This window comes from Phascolarctos cinereus, unplaced genomic scaffold (assembly GCF_003287225.1).
Source record: "Phascolarctos cinereus isolate Bilbo 61053 unplaced genomic scaffold, phaCin_HiC Scaffold_726;HRSCAF=1367, whole genome shotgun sequence".
NCBI classification, from domain to species: Eukaryota; Metazoa; Chordata; class Mammalia; order Diprotodontia; family Phascolarctidae; genus Phascolarctos; species Phascolarctos cinereus.
In genome coordinates this window covers 319,493,318-319,520,437 of record NW_027556098.1, presented here as the reverse complement: position 1 = coordinate 319,520,437, position 27,120 = coordinate 319,493,318, and the positions used below count along the sequence as shown (strand labels likewise).

At 44.1% G+C, this 27,120-nt stretch overlaps 1 protein-coding gene across 3 annotated transcripts in view; it reads right to left on the bottom strand.

The window, feature by feature from the left end:
* MYO7A (myosin VIIA) overlaps window positions 1-27,120 on the bottom strand; it is a 198,081-nt gene that overhangs the window by 86,389 nt on the left and 84,572 nt on the right. For all 3 annotated transcript variants that reach the window (XM_078156931.1, XM_078156932.1, XM_020989512.2), the window contains 7 exons: window positions 26,467-26,677; window positions 24,254-24,389; window positions 22,391-22,497; window positions 18,856-18,912; window positions 11,956-12,093; window positions 7,091-7,249; window positions 4,462-4,554 (listed from right to left, as the gene is read on the bottom strand). In XM_078156931.1, coding sequence (XP_078013057.1) covers window positions 4,462-4,554; window positions 7,091-7,249; window positions 11,956-12,093; window positions 18,856-18,912; window positions 22,391-22,497; window positions 24,254-24,389; window positions 26,467-26,677 — 901 coding nt within the window. The remainder of the gene's footprint in view (window positions 1-4,461; window positions 4,555-7,090; window positions 7,250-11,955; window positions 12,094-18,855; window positions 18,913-22,390; window positions 22,498-24,253; window positions 24,390-26,466; window positions 26,678-27,120) is intronic.

The following is a 27,120-nucleotide window of genomic DNA, read 5'->3' as shown; positions in this document are numbered from 1 at the left end:
GAATAAATAAATAGATAGACAGACAGACAGATAGATAGATAGATAGATAGATAGATAGATAGATAGATAGATAGATAGATAGGATAGTTGTGAGCCCCTTGTAAAGTCAAACTTCTCCCAGAGGCATAGGTCCCCTATGGAAGCCAGAAATCATTGCAAGAGCTGGGCCAGGACCAAATTGTCATAGAACTCACTGGCACAGTCCTACAGGAATGTGGCCATTCTTCTTTCCCATTCTCCCCACTCCTTTGTGTCCCAGACAAGTTTTATTTCACAGTAACTACTATTATTATTTCTGTTACAAAAGATCATAACAAACCTCAAAAAACTACATAAAATCTGTCATCTTCATAAGCAATAATAATGATAGATTTACATAGTGCTTTGAGGTTTGTTATGATCATTTACAATAATAACAATCATTATAATTTCTAACATTTACATAGCACATTCCCCAACATAACTCTGTAAGGTGGCTAGTGCAAGTATCTTTAGTCCCATTTTTACAGATGATGAAACTCAGACTCAGATAAGGAAACTGACGTCTCAGATCACATGATCTAGTAAGTATCAGAGCAGGACCCGAACCCGGCTTCTTGGCCCCTCTTCCACACGTGCTGCCTTTTACCATTCGAGGGTGCGTTGCTGTGAAAGAAGGCTTTTCTGCATGCACGTGAGTGACCTTCTGCGCTTCCTGTCACACTAGCCCTAGTCTTCCCCTCCATGACCTCTCCGGTTCCTCATTTCCTGTTTGGGCAGCTGGCCGAGCCAGATAACACCTGCCCGGTCAGTGGGGCTAAGAGGGACATGACAACACTCCCTGAGAAATGTTCAGGGAAACGTGGGTATGGCTGACTGGGGAAAAGGGCTGAGCTGAGCATGTTCCAAGCATAGCCTGGACTAGCAGGGGTCCACTAAGGAACTCGATCTCCGCTACTCACAGGAGAACAGAAAGGAGTGGTTAGTTACTGGTTAGTGCTGACACCCTAGGTACAGACTTGTTGAATGAATCAACGGCCAAAGGCTATTAGAACATAGCCTCTCAGATCAGAAAGGGACCTTAGAAAATGAGTGTAGACTGTCAGAGGTGGAAGGGACCTTAGAACATGGCATGTCAGAGCTGGCAAGGACTTTAAAGCATAGAATGGTAGAACTGGAAAGGGCCTTAGAACACAGAATATCAGAGGTGGGAGGGGCCTTGGAACAGGGAATGTCAGAGCTGGGCCTGGGGACTGGGGAAGACAGCTTTGCTGGAGGTGTCTTGAGGTCCAAACAACTCTAAATAACCTCAGAGCTTTTCAAAAATGGTAATGTGTGGGGATGTGTACACGAAAGATTGTTTCAGAAGATAGGCAAAATTTTGATTAGTTTTCAATCCGGGGATGGTATGTTATGTAATACTAGGCACTTACGTAGGAGTTCGCTGCCATAAGATTTGGACTATTTCATGGACATTATGAACAGCTTTATGCTTACCCTCTATGCTAGGCTGGACCTACTCAGTGTTCTAAGGGATACCCATTATATTTTGTTCTGTACGTAAAGCAAGATTTTAAAAATGTATTTTATTTTTCACCATTTCTGTTTTAAACATGGTGTTTGGTCACCTTTCCTTTTATACTTTATCTTCTCTGAAATGACCACAATCATTCTAGAATACTGTGCATGTCTGATCATTGAATTAGGCATCTGCCTGCACCTCCTCTTCCCCATCTGACTGCTCCCCATTTTCTCCTGCTCTTCCCTAGGTGCTTAGGTAACTAATGTAGTGCTTGATAGTATTGGGAGAAACTATGCCTTTGCTATGTTTTTTCCTAACCTTTTGTGCCTTTAAAAATATAAAGGGCCAAGGCTAAAGATTCCCTTAAAAAAAATAATAAGACTCAGTCCTTGCCCTCAAAAAAGCTTATCGCCTAGTAGGGGAGATAAGAGACATACCATTAGCTAAAGCAAAACGTGATCAGAACCTCAGGGGAGGTGCTTAGTGCTTTGGGGGTTCTGAGAAGGGAAAGAACATGTCCAGTTGGGTGACATCTGGGCAGGTTTCCTGGACAAGGTGGCATCAGAGCTGAGCCTTGCAAGATGGGTAAGATGTCACAAAAGACAGTGAGCTCACTGGCTGGGCGGGATCCAAGCAAGCACAGAAGGGGAGCTATTTCAGGAGGGGCCCAGAGGCCTGCTCCACTTCAGGAAGGGCTCCCCTCTCCTAACTCTTCCTTACCAACAGCCTGACCCTGAAAATCTGCTTTCCTCCCTCCTCCCTGCTTTGCGGGCTCTCTTTAAGTCTTGTCTTCCCCAATCAGAATGTAAGCTTCTTGAAGACAGGGGCAGTTTTGCTTGCTTGTGTTAGTGTTGCCAACAATTAGTGCAGTGCTTGGCACATAGTAAATGCTTAATAATCTTATCATATCTCTCTCTCTCTCTCTCTCTCTCTCCTCTCTCTCTCTCTCTCTCTCTCTCTCTCTCTCTGTCTGCCTCTCTAACTCTCTTTCTCTGTTTCTCTTTTAAATGGCACAAGACAGGGTAGATTTATTATAGCCACATGACAAAGGCCTTGAATGCCAGGGGGAAAATGCTACAAAGGGCCTATTATAGGCAGGGAGGGAGTACTAGGTATATAAATAGGTATAACTGACCAAATGATAAAAAAAAAAAACGGCAATCATTGCCATATTTCTAGCCCACCTCCACTGGACCCATTTTGAGGTGTGTGGAGGACTAGTTTGACAGAATGTACTGGGATGGGTGAGTGTAGGAAGGACAGAGGAAGAGGGACTCAGCTGTCTGGACAATCCTCTGAGCGTTCTACTCCCAGCAAGGGGTAGAAAGGGATCTTCAAGGCCTTACAGCCTGTGAGAATGAAAAAATTGTGGTGATGGCAACCCTTATACTTTCCTTCCTTCCAACACCCCTACTGCTATTGAAGGCTCCATCATCCTCCCAGTCACCCAAGCATGAAACTCTAGTGTCATCCTAAACCATCCCATTTAAGTAAGATAGGGTTTTAGCCATCAGACAACTTACAATCTAATAGGAGGATAAACCATCAACATAGATAATACACAACCTTACATGATAAGTACATCAGAGAGGAAAAACAAAATTTGCTATTTGAGTTTCAAGAGGGAAAGTTATTATGGACAGAGGAATTAGAGGAAACCTCATAGAGAAGGTGGGGAAAAAATGAACAGATCAAGAGGGAGAAGAAAGGCATATTAGGCGTGGGGAACAGTATGAGCAAAGGTAAGGAAGGTGGAAAGTGCAGAGTAGATCCATCTTAGAGCCCATGGTTCCAAGCAGAGCCAAGAGGGAGGAGTCTAGACCAAGACCCAGCTGAACTCTTTCAACATTGACCTTCAAACAACTTTAAAATAATGCCTCAGTTCAACTTTTGGAGCAGCAAGCCAACAAAACGTCTGAGGGAAACATTTTTCTAGCCTAAGACAACTAAGCAGGTCCTCAGGAGAGGTCCGTAACACTGAGGTGGGTGAGGAAGCACCAGCCAGTGGTGGGCCTTGGAGGCAGCAGCAGCAGCAGCCTCAGGAGCCTCAGCCCAGATACAGTAAGGGAGTCAGGCAACTGGTCAGAAAGAGATTACAGAGGGGCAGCGAGGTGGCGCAGTGGATAGAGCACTGGCCCTGGATTCAGGAGGACCTGAGTTCAAATCCAGACTCAGACACATAACACTTACTAGCTGTGTGACCCTGGGCAAGTCACTTAACCCCCATTGCCCAACCAAAAAACAAAAAAACCTAAAAAAAAGAAGAAGTAGAAAATGGTAAAAGAAGCACAAAAAAAAAAAGAAAGAAAGAGATTACAGAAACCCTTTGGTGGCTAATTGGCAACTCTCTTGCCCATAAGCATTTCTGGGTCCCAGTTCCAGGATGGAGAGGAACCCTTGTGGTCAGTCACAAGGGAACAGGGGCCCTGGTTACAGTTTCAGGGCCAAGAAGAACACTATCGTTTGGGACTGCTCTGATCAATACAGTGGTCTAAGACAATTCCAAAGGACTCGTGAGGAAAAACATTCTCCATCTCCAGAGAGAGAACTGTTGAACTCTGACTGCAAATTGACGTGTAATTTTCGCACTTTATTTTTTTTCCTTTGTTTTGTGATATGGCTAATATAGACATGTGTTCTGCGTGATTTCACATGTATAATTGATAGTATATTGTTTGCCTTCTCAATAGTGGGTGTAGGAGGTAGAGTGAGCGTCTGGAACTCAAAATTTAAAAAGAAAAGAATGTTTAAAACAAACAAACAAATAAATAATAAAAGAATTAAATGCTAAAAGAAAGAAAGAAAGTAAGTAAGTAAGTAAGTACAGGATGAGCTTGGAGACCAAAAGTAATCTGGTGCTGTTTGTGGAATTTCTTCCCTCACTCCAGAATAACAGTGACCTCTTGATCCTTCACTCTTCCCCAACCACCATCAACCCAAGATGGATGGTCATACTTTACCTTTAGAAAGATCTTAGTTTTGCCGATCTGCCAGTCATCATGTTTCCCTAGTACCACCTCAGCAATGCGTTGGCAGGTTCCCCGAAGATCTTCCTGGAGAGGGAAGAGTGTTGAAAGAGGAAATAAAGTTATTCTGCTTTGACTTGTTCTTGATGAAGCCATTCTATGTTCGCAGGGCCCTCCCAGACCTGACATTCTGTGTTCTAAGCCCCTTTCTGACTCTAACATTCTATGTTCTCAGGGCCCTCCCTGATATTCTATGTCTAAGGTTCCTTTCATCTCTACCATTCTATGTTTTAACTTTTCTTTCCTTCCATCTCTTAAATTCTATGGAATAGGTCCCTTTCCAATTCGGACATTCTGTGTTCTAAGTGCTTTCAACTCGGACATTCTGTGTTCTAAGGTCCCTGCCAGCTCTACCAATCTACATGCCCCCTAAGCTGGGTCCTGAAGGAACAGGGGGATTTCAACAGATATAAATGGGGAAGGAGTGCTTTCTTCCTATTGATACTCTCCTCCTCCAAGGCTCAGTATGGGTGGCTCCTGGCCTGTAATCTACTATTCAGCCATGGTTCATTGCCAGTGCCTCTCAGCCTCCCACCCGCTACCTGGCCTCTCTAAAAGCACGAGTTCTCTTGTGCTTCCAGAGGACTGACCCATCCCTAGGAGCCCAACCTTATCTTCTACCTTAGCTCAGTTGCTCCAAAGTAAAAATAATGCATGATCCCTTGAGCGCTCTCAGAGCTCTTCAAAGTGCTATGAGATGCCATCACCTTTCCCCAACAGTGCCAAGAAATGGGCTAGAGAGGTCTTACCAAGATCTTCCTTTTGAAAGATGATGAAGCTGAGGCCCAGAAAGGGAGAAGGAGCTATCCATGGTCACTCAGGAAATTAATCACAGAACCAGGACCAGAACCAGGTCTGCTGACCCTGTGGACCCAGGGCTCTTTTCCCTACTCTAAGCTTCCTCCCCTGATCTGGGTTCAAATACAAACTCATCCACTCCTTGGCAAATCAAAGGCTCGGCCTAGATGACCTCTTAGGCCTCTCCTGACCCTAAATCTATGATCCTGCAATCCCAATTTCCAGGCCAGAAAATCCTGTCACTTCATTTTTCATCCTGAAGGTGACATATCCATCAATCAATCAACATTTATTAAGTGCCTATGATATGCCTGGAGCTGTGCTAAAAGCTGGGTGTGCATAAAGAGGCAAAAGACAGTCCCTGAGCCATGGAAATAGTAATCTAGTGGGAGAGACAGCATGCAATAATAATAACAAATAAACATGTACAGAGAAGTTAAATACAGGATGAATAGGAGATAATTAACAGAGGGAAGCTACTAGAATTAAGAGGGGTTTCAAAAGGATTCCAGTAAAAGATGAATTTCAGTTGTGACTTAAAGGAAGCCAGAGAGGCCAGTAGTTGGAGCAGAGGAGGGAGAGCTTCCAGGCATGGGGGACAGCCATAGAAAATGCCGGGGGCTGAGAGATGGAGTGTCTTGTCTGTGGAACAGCCAGGAGGCCAGTCACTGGATAGAAGAGTATGTGTTGGGGAGCAAGGTATAAGAAGACTAGAAAGTTGGGAGGGAGCTAGGTTGTGCCTAACAGAGCATTTTGCATTTGCTCCTGGAGGCGATGGGAAGCCACTGGTTTTCACTGAGTAGGAAAGTAACATGGTTGGTCTGGTGCTTTAGGTAAGGTAGAACTTCCTAATAACCAGAGCTCATAGAGCTCATACAATTCATGGGATTTAAAACTGGATGAGAACTGTCCCACAGCAGAATGGGCTACCTTGGTAGGAGGATAGGTGATGAGCTCCCTGACTGGGGTAGTATTCAAACATCCTTAGCACTTAGTTCAGTGCCTGGCACAGAGTAGATACTTAATATACAAGCATATGATTGCTAATTGATTCCAGCATGTCACTGAAAGCCCTCTGTGGCTTGACTCCACCCTATCTATCTCTTCAGGTTTCTCTCATGCTCCTCCCCCTCATATAGTCTATATTCCAGCTGGACTGGATGACTAGCTGACCCCTGACCTCACCTTGCCCTCTCTGACTGTGTGTATCTGGACATTTGTGCTGACCTTCTCTCGGGCCTAGACACACCACCTCCTCATCTCTCTACCTGTTGCAATGTTCCTCTTCTCCCCAGGTCCAGCCTGAGTGATACAGATTCCATGAACTCTTCCCTGGATTCCTCAGCTGAAAGGGTTCACTCCTTCAACAACTTTCCACAGAGGACTTGGTCTGGATTTCTCCTTTGCGCTTGTCACGCTCTCCCTTTTAGCCTGTCCATCAGTGTGTATGCTGTACCCCCTCCCCGTGTTAGATTGTAAACTCCTTGAAGTGAGGGGCTGTTGTTCTACCTTTATATTCCCAGGACGGAGTATAGAGCCCTGGCACAAAATAACATTGGGTGAATTCAACTGAATGGCTTCCTACTGGCCTTTGGGCCCCTATGTCCATCTGTGGGCCCTGTCTCAGCCTTACCCTTTCCCTTCCCTGCCTCATTTTGGTAGCAGCTGCCCAGAAAGTTCAGAGCCTGCCCTGGCCCAGTCTTCACACCCTGGGCAAAGATCCCCCAAATTTCTGGGGGCTGCTGCACAGCATGCCCAGCTGTACCTGCTTGTACGCTGGCTTCACTCCAGGCATAAGTACGCGGTAACGCTCCACAAACTCCACAAAGGTGTAGCGGATAGGGTAGCCGGCCCTGCGAATTCGTATGGTCTCCATCATCCCAGAATATCTCAGCTGGCGCACACAAAGGTGCCGGTCAAAGAGCTGGGTGGGAAAACAGGAGAAGTGAGGAACAGCTCTTCCTCTAGTCCTCTGTCTGCCTTCCTCCTGGCATTAGACAAACCACTACAGTAAAATAATAATAATAATAACAGTAAGCCCAGGGTTTGGCGCCTACTAATTGTAGCCTCAAGCAGTATTCTACGTCTCTCCCTAGACCTAATTTTTCTTCTTAGCAAAATGAGAATAATAATATTTGGACTACCCACTCCATGGGGTTATTTGTAGGATCATAGGCTTTGAGCTGCACCTTTAGAGGTCAGATAAGGTCATTTTGCTGATAAGGAGACCGAGGCCAAAATAAATTGAGTGATTTGCCCAAGGTCTCATACATAGTAAGTGGCAAGGCTGAGATTCAAACCCAAGTCCTCTGATCCAAAATTTAGCATTCATAGGATTATAGATTCAGAACCAAAAGGGCTTTTACCGCACATCTACTCCAATTCTCTCATTTTTACAAATAAGGAAACTGAGGCCCACAGTGATTAAGCAATCTTGTGCAAAATCACACAGGTAGTAAGTAGGTGAAGGAACCAGGATTTCTACCCAGGTCCTTGATTCCAGGTGGGGCCCTTCATGCCCCATCCTATGCTGCCAATGAAATGCTGCACATAAGAAGATTTAGAGCGCTTTATAACTATGAGCTCTTATGGTTCCTAAGCAGTAGGAGCCTGAAGTTAAGACAAGCAGCCCTTCAGGTCATTGACAAGAAAAAAGGAAAGAATTTTTCCTTTACTCCAAATGTAGCCTCATGCTAGAGAGTGCCCTTCAGTGAAAATGAAAGTGCCTGCCCAGCCCTGTCCAGAAAGGAACTATTCCTTTCTCAGGACCCAGAAAGGTCCTTTGGGAGCAGTGGGCAGCTGGAGCATTCCAATGCCCCACCCCACCCTCATCTTCCTGTTGTTCTCATCAAGCCCCACTCCAACCCATCATCCCCTCCAACAAATAATTTCATTGGTATAGGAAACTGAGTCAATAAGCATTCATTTAGTGCCAACTGCATGCCAGGCACTGTGCTGAGGAGATACAAAAAGAAGCAAAAGACAGTCTCTGCTCTCAAAGAGCTTACAATCTAATGGGGGAGACAACACATAAACAAACATATACAAAGTAAAATATCTACAGGATAAATGGGAGATAACTAACAGAGGGAAGGTACTAGAAACAAGAGGGATTGAAAAAGCCTTCCTGTAAAAGAGACACTGGGGAAGCAAGCTAGGATTAGTAACAGTTGTAACAATCACATCTCTCATTTCCATAGAGCTTTATCACTCATCATAACAAGTCCTGAAGGTAGGTTGAAGTTTGTGAGGCACTTACAAATATTTCATTTTAGCCTTAAAACAAGCCTGGGAGGTAGATGCTGTTATTGTCTCCATTTCACAGATGAAGAAGTTAAGGTAGACAAGAAGTTAAGTGACTTGCCCAGGGTCACATGCCCAATAAGTGACTGAGGCTGGATTTGAACTCAGGTCTTGCTGAGATCACTGAAGTCACAGTTCCTTTCCCTCCCAGAGCTCCCCTCCAGTTATCTTCCTATTCAGCCCTCCTGTGTGTGTGGGGTGGGGTGGTGTGTGTGTGTGTGTGTGTGTGTGTGTGTGTGTGTGTGTGTGTGTGTGTGTGTGTGTGTGAATCTATTCTTCCTGCCCTCAAGTAAACAAATCCTCTGTTACCAAACAACACCTCCCATCTCCAGACTCAGGCATTTTCTCTGGCTGTCCCCCATGGCTGGAAAGCTCTCCCTCCCCATCTCTACCTCCTGACCTCCCTGGCTGCCTTTAAGTCCCAACTGAAACCCCTTCTTTTTCAGGAAGACTTTTCCAACCCCTCTTAATTCTGTTAATTATTTCCTATTTACCCTGTGTAAGCTTGTTGTGTACATATTTGTTTGCATGACATCACCCCATTAGATTGTAAACTCTTTGAGGGCCAGGACTGTCTTGTGCCTTTTTTTTATATCCAGCACTTAGAACAATGCCTGACACATAGTAGGCACTTAACAAATGTTTATTGATTGATTATAAGCTCCTTCTTTGGTCTCTTTTTGTATTCCCTTAGCACAGTGCCTGGCACATAGTAGGCACTTAATAAATATTGATTGATTGATTGTAAGCTCCTTCTTTTGTCTCTTTTTGTACCCCCTTACCAGAGTGCCTGGTACATAGTAGGCACTTAATAAATGCTTATTGGTTGATGGACTCAGTTCCTCATACCAGTGAAATAACAGGTCTAATCTCTATTCTGTGTGCCAGGCATTGGGCAATGAGATACAAAGGAAAAGCAAAAGCAGTCTCTGCCCTCAGGTAGCTTACATTCTAACAGGGGAGACAAAGTGTATAAATTAGAACACTCAAGAAAAACGTGAAGTATAAGGGAAACAAGAGTTCATGAAGCACTATCGAAATGGAGGCATTTATCATAAGCATCGTCTTTCATCTTCAGCATCACCAGGATTCCCTTCCCTCATCACCCATGCATGCTGCCCAGGGTGACCACAGGGATCTACTAAACCCTGCAGAGGAGATGGCGACGAGTTCCCCATCACCACAATCAGTGTACCAAGGCTTATCTCCAATGTAAAACTACAGAAGAAAAGAAGACATGAAGCTTATCTTGCAAGGGCTTAAGAACCCACCTGAGGAACTATGTGTGTGTTGTCCTATCTGAATTCAAGTCATAGAATCTCTGAGATGGAGGGGAACCCATAGGTTCTCTCTCTAGTCCAACTCATGCTCGAACAAGAATCTCCTATAGTCTCCTTGACTAGCAGACATCCAGTGGGGACACTTAAAGGAAACTTACTATTTTGGGACAGTTCTGGTGGTTAGCAAGCTTTTTCTTATAATGAACTCAAATCTGCCTCCTTTTGATGTCCACCCAATGTTCATGGCTCTTCTGGACCTCGCCAAGAGATGTATATCAGGTGACAGCTGATGGTGACCTGAGTTTGGCCTGGCACTTACCACCTATGTGACTTGGACAAGCTACTTAACTCTCTGGGCCTCAGTTTCCTCATCTGTAAAATGAAGGGGTTGGACTAGTTGACCACTGAGGTACCTTCCAGCTCCAGAACTATGATCCTAAATCACTTAGTATCTCTAAATCTCAGAGTCTACCTCTTAAAATTAAGGTGGGGGGGAGGGAGGAAGGTGACTTTCTACTTTGGGGGTCTTAATCTTTTACTTCCCTAGAAGTCCAGTGAAACCTATGGACTCCTCAGAATGATGTTTTTAGATGCATAAAAAAATAATACATTGCATTTCAAGGGAAGCCAAATATACTGAAATATGGTTACAAGATACATATGTTTAAAACCAAGTTTTCAGGGGAAGCCAAATATATTGAAATATGGTTACAAAACATATACGTTCAAAACCAAGTTCATGAAGACCAGATTTCGACCCTTGGTCTAGACGGTCTGTTGTTGTTGTCGTTGTTATTATTGTCGTTGTTGTTGCTCAGTCGTTTCAGTCATGTCTGACTCTTCACAATCCCAGTTGGGTTTTCTTGGCAATGACACTGTAGGGTCCCTCTTATTTCTAGAATGCTAAGGTTCCTTCCTGTTCTGGCACCTCGTGTTCTGTGATTCTACGTCACTCTCCAAAGAGGATACTGTCTTTAAAACCATAATTACGATAATTACTTCCAGTGAATCATTGCCACCTAATTCCTTGGTTACTTTGAAATGGCCTTGACATCATTTCTTAGTCAATAAACATTTCTGAGAAGTTTTTCATCCCCATGGCTTCCCACTTCTTCTCAGTCTAATTTGCTACCAAAGAATCAAACACAAGGAGAACTAGAGCTAGGGTGGGGCAATTTGAGATGTGTGCTAGGGCAATAGAATTTACACACGGCTCCGTGGCAGAAGCTGTCATAATAACAAATTCCTTCCCCTGCTTAATTGCTTCTTATATTACTTTCTCATCAAGAACAAAAAAGTTGACTTGGGAGCAGTTTCATGTGCCTTGCCTGAGGTGTCTGCTAGTTCTAACTGAGTAGTGATTTTAACCAACTCAAAGCAATAAGGTGAAACAAGGCTTGACAAAGGCGTCATCTAAGAGGAGACAACATGAGGCAATATCTCCAGAGGGAAGGTTCTGGGAGCAAAGCTGACTGGGATGGAGCTGGGAGGTTCTCTCCAGAATAAGATCCCTTCTGCTGCTTTTGCTGACATTAGATGGGGTCATTGATGCCAACTGATGCCTGCCTCTGGATCAATGCCCTAGCTCTGTGTGACTATGGATAAGGGTGTTACCTCTTTAAGGCTTTAATTTCCTCATCAGTCAAGTAGTAAATTTAATACTTTACTATTTCCTTTATAGAGTTGTTGAGGGAAAGAATTTTCTAAACATTAAAGAACTACATAAATGTGAGCTGTTATCATCACCAACAATAATATAATTATTCCTGTGTTCTGTAGGCTCTGAAATTATATTGTCTAAGGTTCCTCCCAGCTCTGACAGTCTGTGTTCTAAGGCCCCTCCCAGCTGACAGTCTGTGTTCTAAGGCCCCTCCAACCTCTGACACCCTGTGTTCCAAGTTCCAAGTTGCTTTCCAGCTCTAACATCCTAACTCTAAGAACCTAAGGCCCTGACTTGACCTACCCTTGTCATTTTCTCTCTACCTTCCCCCCACTCCCCCATGATCCCAAACCCCCCCGGGGAGCCAGGGCCCTTCGAACTACTCACCATGGGCCTCTTGAACTCATTGGGTTTGATGCAACGTACAAAGAAGGGCTGGCAGACGCTGAGGGTTCGCATCAGCAGCTCCAGGGAGCGTTTGAACTGGCTGCTGAGAGTGGGGGAGCGCTTCCTGGTCTCTGCTCCCTGGGACAGGAGAGGACAGGAGAGGAGGAGAGTGGACCCGTCAGGGTCAGGAAGGGGAGGAGTGACAGTTGCGGGGTGGGGAGAGGGAGGCTTTTCCTCCCCCACCCCCTACAGGCCCTGGGCCCTGCAGGCTGAGGGAGGGAGGGAAGGGAAAGCAAAGGAAGGAGGTCAGAAGAGGCCAGGGCCACAGCCAGAGAGGGCCCGGCTGAGGGAATGGGAAACGGAAGGGACTGGGGCTGGGGTTTTTATTTCCCTTCTCTCTGAGGCAATTTCACTGTTTTTCAGCCTGTTTCTTTAAAAAAAAAAATTATAAACACAGAAGGGCACCAAATGTAGAGTGAGAGAACCTGAGTTTGAATCCTGGCTTTAACATTTATTGCTTATACAGGGTGTCCCAAAAGTGTTAGTGTGGTTTTCATCCTAGTCATAGCTTCCGTGACATGTCAAAAATATCACCAGCCCTCAGTTTTCTCCCCCTGAAAATCTCTAAGATCTCTTTTGGCTCAACCAACAGTTGTGTGACCTTGGACAAATCACCTGTCCTCTGGACAGAACCAGAATAACAATCAATAGTATAAAAATGAACAATTTTGAGGACTTGCCTAAACTGATGAAGAATGGAGTGAGCAGAATTAGAAGAACATTTTATACAATAACAGCAACACTGTAAAAGCAAATGCCTTCAGAAGACTCCAGAACACTGACTAGCACAATGACCAGCCACGATCCCAAAGGACCATGAGATGCCTGCTACCCATCCCCTCTGTGAGAGGCCATGGATTCAGGGTGCAGCATCAGACATAGGTTTGGTTTGTTTTTTTTAACAAGGCAAATGAGGGAAATTTGTTTTGTTTGAATATGCATATTTCTTGCAAGGAATTCAGTTTTCTTCCCCCCCCCCAGGAGGTGAGAGAGAAAATAGATTTTTATTAAAAAAGTAAAAATTTAACGAAAAAAATAAAACGGGTCTCAATAATAAACTGAGCATTCATATGGGACTTTAAGGTTTGCGGAGTGCTTTGCAAATACTACCTTATTTGATTCTCATAGCAACTCTATGTGGTAGATAGCCCCATTTTACAGATGAGGAAAGTGAGCCTGAAATAAGTGACTTACCTAAGGTCAAATAGCTACTAAATGTCTGAGGCAAGATCTAAACTTAGGTTTTCCTAACTCCAAATACAGGGTTCTACTCATCATTCTCTGCTTAATTCCCTCTCCCTTCCAAGTGAAAAAAGTGTTTAGTAAACCATAATAATAATAACAAATTCAGATTTCTACAGCAATTTAATGTGAAAGTACGATGGAAATGTGAGTTTGTCATTACTATTCATGTTATTATTGCTATTATTAATGATCCTCTGACTCCAAGTTCCCCTTGTCCATGCAACCCTTACCAACTACTCTTTGGATTCATCTTTCTTTCTTTTTTTTTTTAAAGGCAATTGGGGTTAAGTGACTTGCCCAGGGTCACATAGCTAGTAAGTGTCAAGTGTTTGGTCTGAGGCTGGATTTGAACTCAAAGTCCTCCTGACTTCAGGGCCAGTACTCTATCCACTGCACCACCTAGCTGCCCCTCCCACTGTCCAATTCTAGCGTGCTCAGTGATCTTACAACAAGCTGTTCAGGGGAGCAAGAGTTAAGAGGGACCATGCTGGGAGGCAGGTAGAGGAAAACCATTCAAGGGAGGGGCCAGGAGACATTTCCTCCCGGAAAAGAGAAAATATAAAACAAAGCCAACCCCCTCTGAAAGGGGTTGTCACAGCAGCAGACTTGTTCTGCTTTACCCTCCCTAGGCAGAAGCGGGAGCAATGGAGGAGGCAGTTTTCAGGTCAACAACATAAAGATGGATCCAAAATGGAATGGGCTGCTTCTGTTAGAAATGAGCTCCCCTATCACTGGAGGTATTTAAATAGTGACTCCTGAAGGGAGTCTGTCCTGAGCTAGACCAGCTGAGGTCCCTTTCAGGTCTGAGGATCTAGGATTCTAAAATCCTCCAGTCTGTTGCACCAGGTGGCTTAGGACATGGGGAGAGAGAGAAGCACCTGGCAAAGTAAAGAGGGTGAGAATGTTCTGCGACAACCCACCCTGGCCATCCCTAGGAAAGCCAGGATCGCCTCCCCTTCCTGGGGATCGCCTAGTGGTCAGAGGGCCTCAGCTCTGCTGCCTTATTTTAACTGATCCTGTGATCCTTAATGAGATTTGCTCGGTCAAATCCTCCTACAGGGGAAGGGAAGGTGTGGGGGAAGGGGTATCAGAAAACTAGGCTAATCTTTACTGAGCTGCTGCTTCTGGGGGGTTGGGGAACCTGCCTTCCAGCTGCCCTGTGGGGTTTCTCTCGGAAGCTCAGGTGCCTAGCAGAGGGCAAGTCACTATTTCATGCTCCCTAGCTCCCTACCACGTGCCTAGTGTTGTTCCTAAATACGGAGCTCCCATTTGCAATGGTAGTCATCCGCTCCTGGAAGGCTCTCCTGTCTTCCACTAGATCTACCTTCCTTCAAGGCCCAAATCTCATCTTCTACAGGAGATTTTCAGGGTCCTCCCAGATGACAGCGCTTTCCTCTCAGAGATTACCTTCCAACTTCTCTGTATTTATGTTGTACAGAAAGTGCCCCAAGAGTCTTTAAAAGCTTCTGTACTAAGACTTTGGGGATACCTCTTGTCTCCCCCATTAGAACGTGAGCTGCTTGAGGCTGAGGCCTATTTTTGCCTTTCTTTGTATTAATTGGCACAGTGCCTGGCGCATACTAAGTGCTTAATAAATGCTGGCCAACTTAATGACTTGCAATCACCTCCTTGGAGGTGTTGCTGTGAAGGAAGATCTATGTGAACTAGAAAAGTAGAGGGGGCAGCTAGGCGGCGCAGTGAATAGAGCACCAGCCCTGGATTCAGGAGGACCTGAGTTCAAATCCGGCCTCAAACACATAACACTTACTAGCTGTGTGACCCTGGGTAAGTCACTTAACCCCCATTGCCCAATCAGAATAGAAAAGAAAAAAAAATAGAAAAGTGGTAGAGAAACAAGAGCTTATTATCATTCCTTTCCAAATGGTCCTTGGGTTTGAATACCAAGTCTACCAATGACGTGGTGCTGTGTGTGTGTGACCTGGGGCAAGTCACATTCTCTCTGGGCTTTGGCTTCCCATCTGTCAAATGGGGTATTCATCCCAGACATGCCTCTCTCAGGGGGCCGCTGTGATGTGGCAAAGGTGAAAATGGATGTGTAAGCCCTTTCGGGGGGGGGGGGAGAAGGAAGTTCATACAACATGTAATGATGGGGCATTGTCCTAGAGGACTGTGGGGCTGACTCCTACCACAGGGAGGAGTAGGAGGTTCTAGCCTTGGCTCTAACTCGCGGTTTGCCCTGTGACCTTCGTCAAACCACTTCACCTAAGCTCTGCTGTCTTTGTCCTGCCTCTTGCACAACCTCGTTGCTAGGCTCAAGTGAAATCAAGGATAGGAAACTATGTGAGCGCTGTTGGTGTTGCTGAGTCGTTTGCAGTTGTATCCAAGTCTTTATGACCCCATTTGGTGTTTTCTTGGCAAAGATACTGAGGGGGGGTTGGGCATTTCTTTCTCTAGTTCATGTGGAAACTGAGGCAAACAGGGTTAAGTGACTAGTTCAGGGTCACACAGCTAATAAGTGTCTGAGGCCAGATGTGAACTCAGGAACATGAGTGTTCCTGACTCCAGACCTGGTAATCTGTCCACTGTGCCACCTAGCTTCCCTATGTAAGTATAGAAGTAGTGAAAAGACACTAAACAGGCACAAGAGACATGCACCATGTGCTTGGAGATGTCCCTTCTCCTTTCTGAACCTCAACTCCCTGAACTGTAAAATGGGATGTTTGGGGGCTGATCTCCAAGGCCCCTTCCAGCTCGAACACTGCAGGATTCTAAGAGATTGCTCTCTCTCACTTTGGCTTCAGTCCCTTCCTTGATCCTAAGCTCAGTGGGGGTAAGAGTTTGGGGAATGGAGCTGGGTCCAGAGAGAGGCATTCCCACTTTGGAACCCTCTCTCAGTGGATTTTCTTTAGCCTAAGATTCAACTGGGGCATCTGACCCAGTCCAGATGACCCAAAGGATTCCCTTTGCATCTGCTGGGAGTTCCCTGGCAGAGAGTCAATCATAACCTAGTTTGCTGGCATTTCTCCTATTCCTCAAAGAGAGCTGATGTCCCAGAGCCCAAACTTTCAGTTTTTGCCAACAGGATGCCCCCCAATTTAGAAATGAATACATAGAGCAAAATCAATTACGTGGCTGAGAAACAGACATCTGCCTCACATAAAGCCTTAGAAGAAATGCTGACACCCACCCACAAGCTAGATAGTACAGTGCAATAGAATGAGTCCTGTATTTAGGATTCTAAGTAATTCATTGTCTTCTCTGGACTGTGAGATGTGGGATCATCCAAAGGGCATCTCAACTACAATCCAGTGTCCAACATTCTATTATTCTAAGATCTCTGCTGGTTCTCATATTTGATGTTCTAAGTTCTAAGGTCCATTCTAAGCAAAGAGAAAAATGGTGAATTCCGGTTCTGGTTCTAACCAGTAATTTACTAAGTGACCTTGACCAAGTCAAGCTCCCCTCCCTGAACTCCAGTTTCTGCTGTAAAGTGTGGACAAATAAGCCTTTTCATCTGACTCCTCAGGATGGTCATGAGGATCAGAAGAAACAAAGGATGTGAAGTGATAGGAAAGGGACTTAATGGGCTCAAAAGGTATGTTTCAGTAAACTGTGTCCTGAGTTACCTTCCGGCTCTGGAACTGTATACCCTCAGGTCCTTTCTAGGTCTGACATTTAACATCTGTGCTGTGTTCCCTTCCAACTCTGATGTTCTACGTTCTAATATTTTACATTCTAAGATCTCTTCCAGCTCTGATGTTCCTTCTTCCTCAGACATTCTATGTTCTACAACCTCTTCTAGCTCTGACATTTTCTGTCTTGAGAGGTTCTAAGGTCCCTTCAAGCTCTGATGTTCTGTGTTCTAAGATCCCTTCCAGCTCTGACATTTGGTGTTCGAAGATCTCTTCTAGCTGACATTTTCTGTCCTATGTTCTAAGTTCTAAGCTCTGGCATTCTGCATTCTAAGGCCTTTTCTAGCTCTGACATTCAAGCTTGTGTGACTTCTCCAGCCTTTGACCTCTTAGTATGGAGGGCATGTCCACAGGATACACATTGCCTGTACTTTAGTGCCCATTATGATATTCTATGTTTTCAGGCCTCTTCCAGCTCTGACATTCTATGTTGTATGTTCTAAGGTTCCTCTTAGCCATGACATTCTATAATTCCAGCATGGATGACTTCTCCCTTAGACTGTATTCTTGTCTGGGATGGAGGGCTTATTGACAGGGTAAATCAATCAACCACTGTTGGAGAACTACTATTCCCCTGGCTAGTAGTTTGACACTCCCTGTGATTCGCTTGATTGTCCAAGAAGGGGTTCCTTTATTCTTTTCCAGAGTGGAAGCTTTAGTTCCTGGACTGAGAGTAAGCCCAGAGTGCATTAGAACTCTCTGGGTGGGGATCTCTTCCCCACTGCCATCTCCACCCCAACCCTTACCCCTAGACAAGGCTGAGCCCTGAAGAAGTTGAGAAAGTGTGGACCCATGCAGGGAAAGCCAAGACAGGCATGTGGCATTGTGGTGTAGTGGAAAGAGCTTTGTTTCAGTAGAATAGAAGCTTCTTGACTGATTTCTGTCTTTCTGTCTCCAGCACCTATCATAACACCTGGCCTATGTTAGGTGCTTAATGCCCAGTGAATTAAATTTAATTGACTAAGAGTCAGGAGATCAGACCTGGGTCCAAGGCCTGCCTCTGTCATTTATTTGCCATGTCACCTAAGCAAAATTTCTTCCTTTTGGGGGGTTTCCTCCAATGTAAAAGAGGAACGATGATATTTGTGGTTTCTATGTCACAAGGTTATTTTGAAGAACCAAACAGAAATATTTGAGAGCACTAAAATAAAAGGGTTGGATTCCAGGATCTCTAAGGGCCCTTCCAGCTTGGAAAGGAAAGGTGACTTTGGAGTCAAAAGATACAGATTTGAATTCTGACTCTACCACATAATAACTGCGTGACCTTGGTCAAGTCATTTCTTCTTTGGGAGCTTCAGTTTTCTCATCTGTGAAGTGGGAATAATAATAACTGTACTACCTACTTCATAGAATAGGTGGTATGAGTAAAGCACCTTGTAAACCTGAAAAGTACTATAGATATGTGCTATTACTATTATTAATATTTTGCTCCAGATTTATTATTTCATCATCATGGGGGAATTCTTGGTGTGGAAACTCCCTCTATGAACACAGCTCATCAACTCGCCTGTGAGTTACAGTTTTAGAGTGTTCCTTGGGGTGCATAAGAGTCAAATGACTCACCCACCATCACACAGTTGGCAGAAATTAGGATTTACACCTAGGTCTTTTTGACTCTAAGGCCAGATGCTGTCAATCCATCACACCAATGCCCCTCTATTTTCTATTGTTACTAAGAGTATTGAATTAGCTTAGGTTTCCCTTCTGAACTCTGTTTATAAAGTCATCCATTCTCCATTATGTCTACAAAACTTTTCCTCTCACGTGTCTTCTACCTGATTGTAACCCACATAGCAGCCAGCAAGCTTATGGCATTCAAAGGCACACCCCTCCCCACAATTTCAAAGCACCCCCCCCCAATTCCCCAAAGCAAACCCAGGAGTCCAACCCAGAGCCCAGAGCACGGGCTTTTGGGAATACCCGCAAACCATGGTGTTTTTACCTTTGTTGAGGAGGCTGCTGACTGGCCAAAAGAACCGGATGCATAGCCACAGAGAAACTATGGGAGCAAGGGGGGAGGGGCAGGGGCAGCAGAGAAGACAGAGAGGGAGGGGAACAGAAAAGGGAAAAAAACCAACAAAAAGTGAAAAGAGGAAGTCCTAGAGCTAAGAGAGTTTGGAGATGGTGTTTCTGACCCTATCCCAGTGCTGAGAAGACTGATTATGATGGGGATGGGGGGAGAATGAGAGGGTAAGAGCACCATAGCTAGCACTTTCTTGCAGGGCTCAAGAAGAGTGAAAGGGCTACAGAAATGAGCATCCTCCTCTTGTACTCAATTTACAAACCCCACTAACTACTCAGTGTTAGGGCTCCAAGCATGAGTGAAGGAAGGAAGAAGAAAGGAGGAGGGAGAAGGAAAGAGAAGAGAGAAGAGGGGGAGAGGAGGGAGGGAAAAAGAGAAAATAAACAAAAGGAGGGAGAGAGAAGAAAGGAGAGCAGAGGAGAGAAAAAGGAAATGAAGGAAGGAGGAAGGGAAGACAACAGAGGAAATAAAGGAGAGAGGGCAAGTGAAAGAGGGAAGAAAGGAGGGAGGGGAAAAAAGAGGAAAGCGGATATCCTGTTCTCATTTCAAATTCCACATGCCCAAATCTGAACACAGCATCTTTTCTCTTAAACCTGCCACTCTCCTCACTTCCCTGTTTCTGCTAATGACTCCACCATTTTCGGGGTAAGGAAGGCTCAGAACATCAGAGCCAGCTCTGATTCTTTCCTCTCCCTAACTCCCCAAATCCTATCAATCGACAAGACACATGGATTCTTCCCCTCAAATCTAAACCAATCCAAGTAATTCTTGTATCTGTCCCCCCCTTTTCACTTCTATAGCCACCACTTTAGTTAAGGCCCTTATCACCTCTTCCCTGAACTGTTGTGCTACACAAATTAGTCTCCTTGCTTCCGTTCTCTCCAATCTTTAATCCATCCTTCACACTACAGCTAAAATAATCTTCCTACTCTCTGCCCCTTGTAAGCACATCACCTCCTTCCTATGGGTACTTTTACCTCTATGCAAGTAACTAACTCATTGTTGTTTGGTCATTTTCAGTCATGTCCAACTCTTCATGATACCTTTTTGGGGGTTTTCTTGGCAGAGATACTGGAGTGGTTTGCCATTTCCTCCTCCAGTTCATTTTACAGATGAGGAAACTGAGGCAACCAGCACTAAGAGACTTGCCTAGAGTCACACAGCTAATAAGTGTCTGAGGTGGGATTTGAACTCAGGTCTTCCTGACTCCAGGACCAGCACTATATCCACCTTTGCCACCTAGCTGCTAACTAACTCCTATATCTTTATTTATAGGCTTAATCTCTCTCCTGAATTCCAGTCCAGTATTATCAACTGCCCCCTGACCATTTTCACCTGGATGTTATTTACTTGCAGGTTTCTCAAACTCAATATGTCATTTATACCTTCTTCAAACTTCCTTATTTCTGTTAAGGGCACTACCATCTTCCCAGTCACCATAGTCTGCAACTTTGGAGTTATCTTTGACTCACCTCTTGTCTTCAACTCCCCCTGCCCTCCATAGCATATCCAATCAGTGGCTAAGTCTTGTCAATTCTCCCTCCACAACTTCTCTCACATCTGTCTCCTTTCCACTCAGCCTCTACCCTGGTCCATGCCCTCAGTCATCTCTCAACTCCACATAGCTGTTAGTGGAATCTATCTCCCTGCCTCAAGTCTCTCCCTATTCCAATCCCTCCTCCTCACAGCTGCTAAGTTGATATTGCTAAAAACAAAGGTTTGCTCAGATCCTAACTCTCCTCAAAATTTTTCAATGGCTCTATATTGTTTCTAGTATAAAATCCCAAATTGCTTCAGCTTTCTATCCCCAGATCCTAGTACAGTGTCTAGTACATACCCAGCACACAATAAATTTATTGAATCAAATTAAATTGTTATAGGAGGGAGAAGGAAAGAAAAGGGAAGAGGAGAATGAAGAAGGACAAATGGGAGGAAGGGAGGAAGAGAGGAATTGTTGGTATAGAAGAAGGAGGAAGAAAGCATGGAGTTTGTATTGGATGTTCCAACTCAGATGTGGGAAAGCAGAATTAAAGTGGTCAAGAGAAAACATAGAACTCCCCCATCCCCCACCTCCCTCAGTCCCCTTCTCCCCCCTCAATTCAAGTCTTCCTTCAATTTTCTCCACCCACCCAACTACACCCAGCTTTTGAACCTTTCTCAGCTGTCTTATGGAAAAGCATGTGTCCCCCTTAGCTTCAGGGACAGACATCCTACCTTATATCTGTAGCTATCTATCTATGCATCATTCAATGACTATGTCTATCCATTCCTGCATACTTTCCCATTCACTTGTGCATTCATCCATCTACCTATCCCTCTGTCTATCTCTAATCCATCCATCCATCCACCCAGGGGTGTGCTGATACCAGATCCTACCAGGCCCTAAGAGCCAAATGTTAAATTTTCAGTGTGAGCATTTACACTTCAGAAATCAGCAAATGCTACAAAAAGGAGCTCAATTAATTGTTTTGTTGATTTCTAGACTTTAGGAAATGTTGAAGAAAATGTTAATGATACAGATTAAATGCAAAGGGTGTCATACATTTGCACAGAGCTGTTTGTTAAACATTTACCAGCACGTTCTTGCATTCATTTTTCTCTCTATCCATTCATTTGTCCTTTAGGAAGAACCCAGAAGAAAGGTCTCACAGTTGAGGGGAATAAAGGCAAAAAAAAGTTTAAAAAAACCAATCCTGCTATATTGATGACATAATGGAGGGAGGAAGGGCTAGTCCAGTGGAAATTCTTACCAGTCTATTTGTGCCTGTTGCAGCCTGGCACCAGTTTTATCAACTTTATCCTCCCTGCTCCCTAACCCACTCTTCCCTCAATCATCCTGAGCTTCACCAGAACTAGAAAAAGTTTCTTCTAAAAAAAAAAACAGGAGAGAAAAAGTCCATTGTGTGAAAGACAAGGTATAAGAACCAAAGCCATGAACAGATTCCAAGAATATTTTTTGCACACCCTAACCTTACCAACCTATACATAAAGGAAAGGTGAACAACATTAAGGAAGAAATCTTAATTTTGGAGAACTTCCCAACATCTCCTGTCTAGCTCAAACACTATATTTTATGGTCCTTTCCAACCATCACATTCTGTGTTCTAAGGTCCCTCCTAGCTCTTATACTTTATATTTCAAGGTCTCATCCTGCTGTAACAATCTATGTTCTATGTTCTGAAGTCACTTCCAGCTCTGGTATTCCGTGACTCAACCTTACTCTCATCCTCAATCCTCTTTCTTCTGTGAACCTAACCATAGGTTGACTGTACTGCCATTAGTTCAATGAGTAATTATTGTAAGGGGGGGTCACATTTGGCACACCTGTCCCCATCCACCCCTTTCCTCCAGACTTCCCCCCCCTTCTAATAGCACCCTTCCCCAAGCCCAGGGTGGGTAGAGGGTGGGTTGGCGGGTGGCCAGCCAGGGAACCCTCTCCCCAGACACCTGTTACCATGGCAACGTCGGCCTGGAAGATCTGCTTGACAAACTTGTTCCTTGAGGAATGGACCAGCTGTATTATGTCACTGTGGAGAGTGTCCCGGTTTTTCTCCAGGAAACCTGTAGACGTGGGAAAATGTCACAGGAAAACTTCCCACCCCCAAGAACTACTCCTCCCCATCAAAATAAAATGCCATACAGTTGGTGTGGCTGGGGTGGGGGTGGGGGATGCTGAATCTTTAGAGCTAGAAGGGACCTTGGCAATTGTCTAGTCCAACCCTCTCATCTATCAGAGGTGAACCCAGAGGCTGAGGGAGGAGAAGGTGTCTTGACCAAGGTCACACAGGGAGTTGTTGGTGATTTCAGCATGGCAGCAGTACTTGGAAGGGGAGGAGGTGAAGGCATTTTACAAATGCAAAAACTGAGTCCCACAGATTAGAAGGGACTTGCCTCAGATGATGGGTAATAAGTGGCAGTAGGATTTGAACTCAAGTCTCCTGTCTCTGAAGCTAGCACTGCTTCCACCTTACCATAGGTCTTTGTCCTCTCTTTCTGTCTGTCTTTGTCTCTGTCTCTTTCTCTCTCTCTGTCTTTCTGTCCCTCTATTCATATACATATACTCGTACACACATAGGTACTCCATACAGATATAGATATGAAAATATTATATAGATACACACATATACAACACACACATATATACTCATACACACATAAAGGCACTACATGTGTGTGCATATATATGTTTATATGAAAATTTAAAAACCCCTACATAATGTATACACACATATACATTCATACATACATATAGGTACTGCATATGCATATGCAGTACCTATATGTATGTATGAATGTATATGTGTATACATTATGTAGTTTTATATATAGAGACATATAGATACACACACACGTGTACATTATGTATGTGTGTATATATATATGTATGTGTATTATATATCTATATAATATGCCTATATATATATTGTATTGTGTGGTATACATATGTGTGTGTGTATACACACATACACTTATACTCCAATACATATATGCAGAGTTCATATATGTGTGTTTGAGTATATATATGCATGTGTATTATATGCATGTATGTATACATATGTTTGTAACTATATAGTTATCTATATCTGTGTGCACATGCACGTGTGTGTGTGTCTTTGTGTGTGTGTGTGTGTGTGTGTGTGTGTGTGTGTGTGTGTGTGTGTAATTTGTCCAATTCTGCTACAGGACAGAGTCCATCCAAGGCTGTGCTACAGCCAGTTTGAACCAGCTTTAAGAAAGCTGATTATTAAATGTTCTCTATCATTTACATCTCAGAAATCAGCAATGCTGAAATGGTGGGGTTGAATCATATATGTATATATACATATATATGTATACATATATAAATACTTAGATATATCCCTATCTCTAGATGTTATGACCCTAAGTTATAGAGAGACAAATTGCCTCGATAGAAGGAAAAAGTTCCTAACAATTAGAGTTGGGCAAAGCCAGAATGAGCTCCCCACCATGCAAAGTCTTCAAATGTTATACTCCATGCTTCTGAGGTCCCTTTTACCTCTGAGGTTCTGTGATTCTATGGGGTGGTCAGTGACCCCTCCCGAGCCAAAAGGAATAGCTATGGGTAAACATAAGATTCCAGGGCATTTCTTGTTCCCAAGGACCTCCCAGTCTCCCTCTTTCTCTTATTTAATGAGTTCCAAGGTTGGGGGGAAAGCAGAAATCACCTGCTCCCTCCCTCCACCTATTGTTTGCAACCAGGTTTGCAATCCTCCTCTGGCCCACTACCAAACAGAACTAGATCTTCCCCAAAGCAGTTTGAAGCTTCTTTGAGTCCCGGGGGCCCAGGAACAGGTACCTTGTGTCTCATAGTAGACAATTCCAGCAAAATGATTGATCCCAAACTGGGTCTCGTGGTTGTTCTTTGGGGGGATATAGTTGGTGTTGAGCTTGTGCTGAGAGTTGAGTTTATGGAGCATGGTTGTGTCCGTCCCCTGCAGAGACGAGGCCTCCACTGCTGAACCAGCCCCACTCCTTTCCCGCTTAAGATCACCTCTCCTACACTGCCACCAGGACCCCAATTTCAATTCCAACTTCCCCATTTATGACCAGTAGAATCTGGGACAAGTCACTTCTCATGACTCAGTTTACTCACCTCTAAAAGTCTCAGTTAACTCATCTTTAAAATGAGGAGGCTAGACTAATCAGCTAGGTGACATAGTTAACAGAATCCTTCCATCCCTGCTATCATCCTGTGTTTCTCCTGCCTTTTCCTTGAGAACAACATCTACAAAAAGTTCCTCCACTTCTCCTCTCACTCTCTTCTTAACTCTCTACCACCTGGCTTCCAGCCTCACCAAAAGTGCCCTCTCCAAAGGTACCAGTGATTTCTTAACTGCCAAGACCAACAGCCTTTTTCTCAGTCTTCACTCTCCTCGATCTCTCAATAGCCTTGACACCCTTCGACATCTTCTCTCTAAGTGTGTGAGATTCTACTCTCCTGGTTCTTCTTCTACCTACCTGACTGTTCCTTCTCAGTCTCCTTCACTGGATCTTCCTCCAGTGAAACATCTTAGATGCTATATGTCAGCTATTGTTATTATCTCCAAAGTCTCTTCCAGCTCAAAGTCTATGCTTTTATGTCTTGCTCCCAAACATATCCCTACTTTGGTCTCTATGCCCACAAGTAGCTTGAGGTTTAATATGAAAAATTTTAGAGTTGGAAGAGAACTTCAGAAGTCATCTCATCTAATGCCATAGTTTTACAGAGAGGGAACCTAAAGCTCAGGTTGGGGCTTGCTCGAGCCCACAAAGTCTTCTAAAGAGGAGGCCTTTGAAAAGAAATGATTGACCCAGAATTGTGTCCCCTCCCATCAAATGCTCTGCTGGGTTCTAACTCCACCAACATCATGTCTCCCCCACCTGAAATCTCATCATCATGGTAAATTTGGCTTTGACCCAATACTTCCTCAACCCCCTCAGCAGCCTCTCTCTTCTGATTGGAGGGTTAAAGGATGAGTCTCTAAGGCCCACTTTCATACAGGACTCAGAATGTTCTAACCATTTCCCACCGGCTGCTCTACTTGATTTTGGCTTTATAAACATATTGCCTGAGATGGTATAGCCTCTGGTGGCCTCCCAGACCATTCCAGCTTCTTTTTGTGTACTTTCTTCTCGTATTAGATTGTAAGCTCCTTAAGGACAGAGGTTGTCTTTCTTCCTTTCTTTTTAAAAAATTTTTATTCCCAGTACTTAGCACAGCACCTCACACATGGTACTTAATAAATGTTTATTGACTATGATCTTGATCTGTTGGTGAAATATTTTGTGCTAAGGTCCTTTCCAGCACTAATATCCTATAATTTAAAACAGTGATTCTTAAAGTGTGGTCTGGGTATCCTTGGGGGTCCCCAAGACCCATTCAAGGGGGTCTGCAAATATTATTATTTCATAATAATACTTAGATGGTTTCATTTCTAATAATGTAAATATTGATAACTATAACCCCTAAAAACAAGAGCTCTTTGGGTAGTATTCAATAATTTGAGCATAAAAGAGGTCCTGAGACCAAAAAGCTTGAGAACTGCTGTTCTCGAATGGTTATACCATACTTGGCACTTAAATTTTGCCTGTTGCCCCTTCTCCTGTGGGAGTACCAGCCACCATGGAGTGGGGTTTGGAGTACCTTTTCCCTGTTGCTTTTCTGCTATTGGCCTTCCCCTGGGCCATGGTCACCTGGAACCCATCTAGGCTGCTTAACTGCTCATATAGCTCATATAGCTTGGTGAAGATGAGAGTAGCCAGCTCTCCTTTTTTCCAGTAAGATGGAGGCCAACCAGGCCAGTCATCTGCCCTGACACAGCCACTGTCTCCTAAGGTCCTCCTACATGTTCTTTGTTCTAAAATTCTGTGACTTAAGGGCTCTTCCAATTTCAACACTCAATGATTTCTGAATTGTCCTGGGATATGATGGGACTTGGGCAAAGGAAGGATGTTCTATACTCTGCCCCCAATCCCTCCCCTGCTCGCACACAAACACATAAACATTCACACTGATGCACACACACGCACCTTAGGGAATTTGCTCTCCTCATCAATAAGGGAGATGATGTTCATAGGCTTATTAGCAATCATGTCTAGGGCTGCCTGGTTGTCGGTGAACTCGATATGTAGCCAGTCAATGTTCTCCAGGTTGTATTCTTCCTGCTCCAACTTGAAGACGTGCCTCACGAAGAACTGTTGCAGGTTCTCATTGGCAAAGTTGATACAGAGTTGCTCAAAACTGGCGTCCAGGGAAGAAAGGAAGAAGGTAGTCACAGAGAGGGAGAGAGTGGGGCAAGGAGGATAGGTTAAGACTGTAAGATTTCTTCTCTCAAGAATGGAGACTCCTGTCAGGGAGGAGTTCAATCCCATCCTTTTTTTTTTTCATTCATTACTTCAATTATGATCAACATCTAATGAAAACAAATTCTCCATTACAATGACCTACTTTGACTTCAAAGAAGAGATGAGAAAAAATGCACCTTCCTCACTTCTCTGTAGAGATAGGAGAATATGGATTTGGAAAATTGCAAATTCTGTCAGATTCAGTAGATGAATTGTTTAGCTTGTTGAACTCCCCTTTTCCTCTTCTAAATCCTCTGTTACAAAAGATAAATTAGTGAGCAGAGGATAGGGGACAGATATATTTTGATGTGAAATGATACAAAAAACTAAAAGATGTAA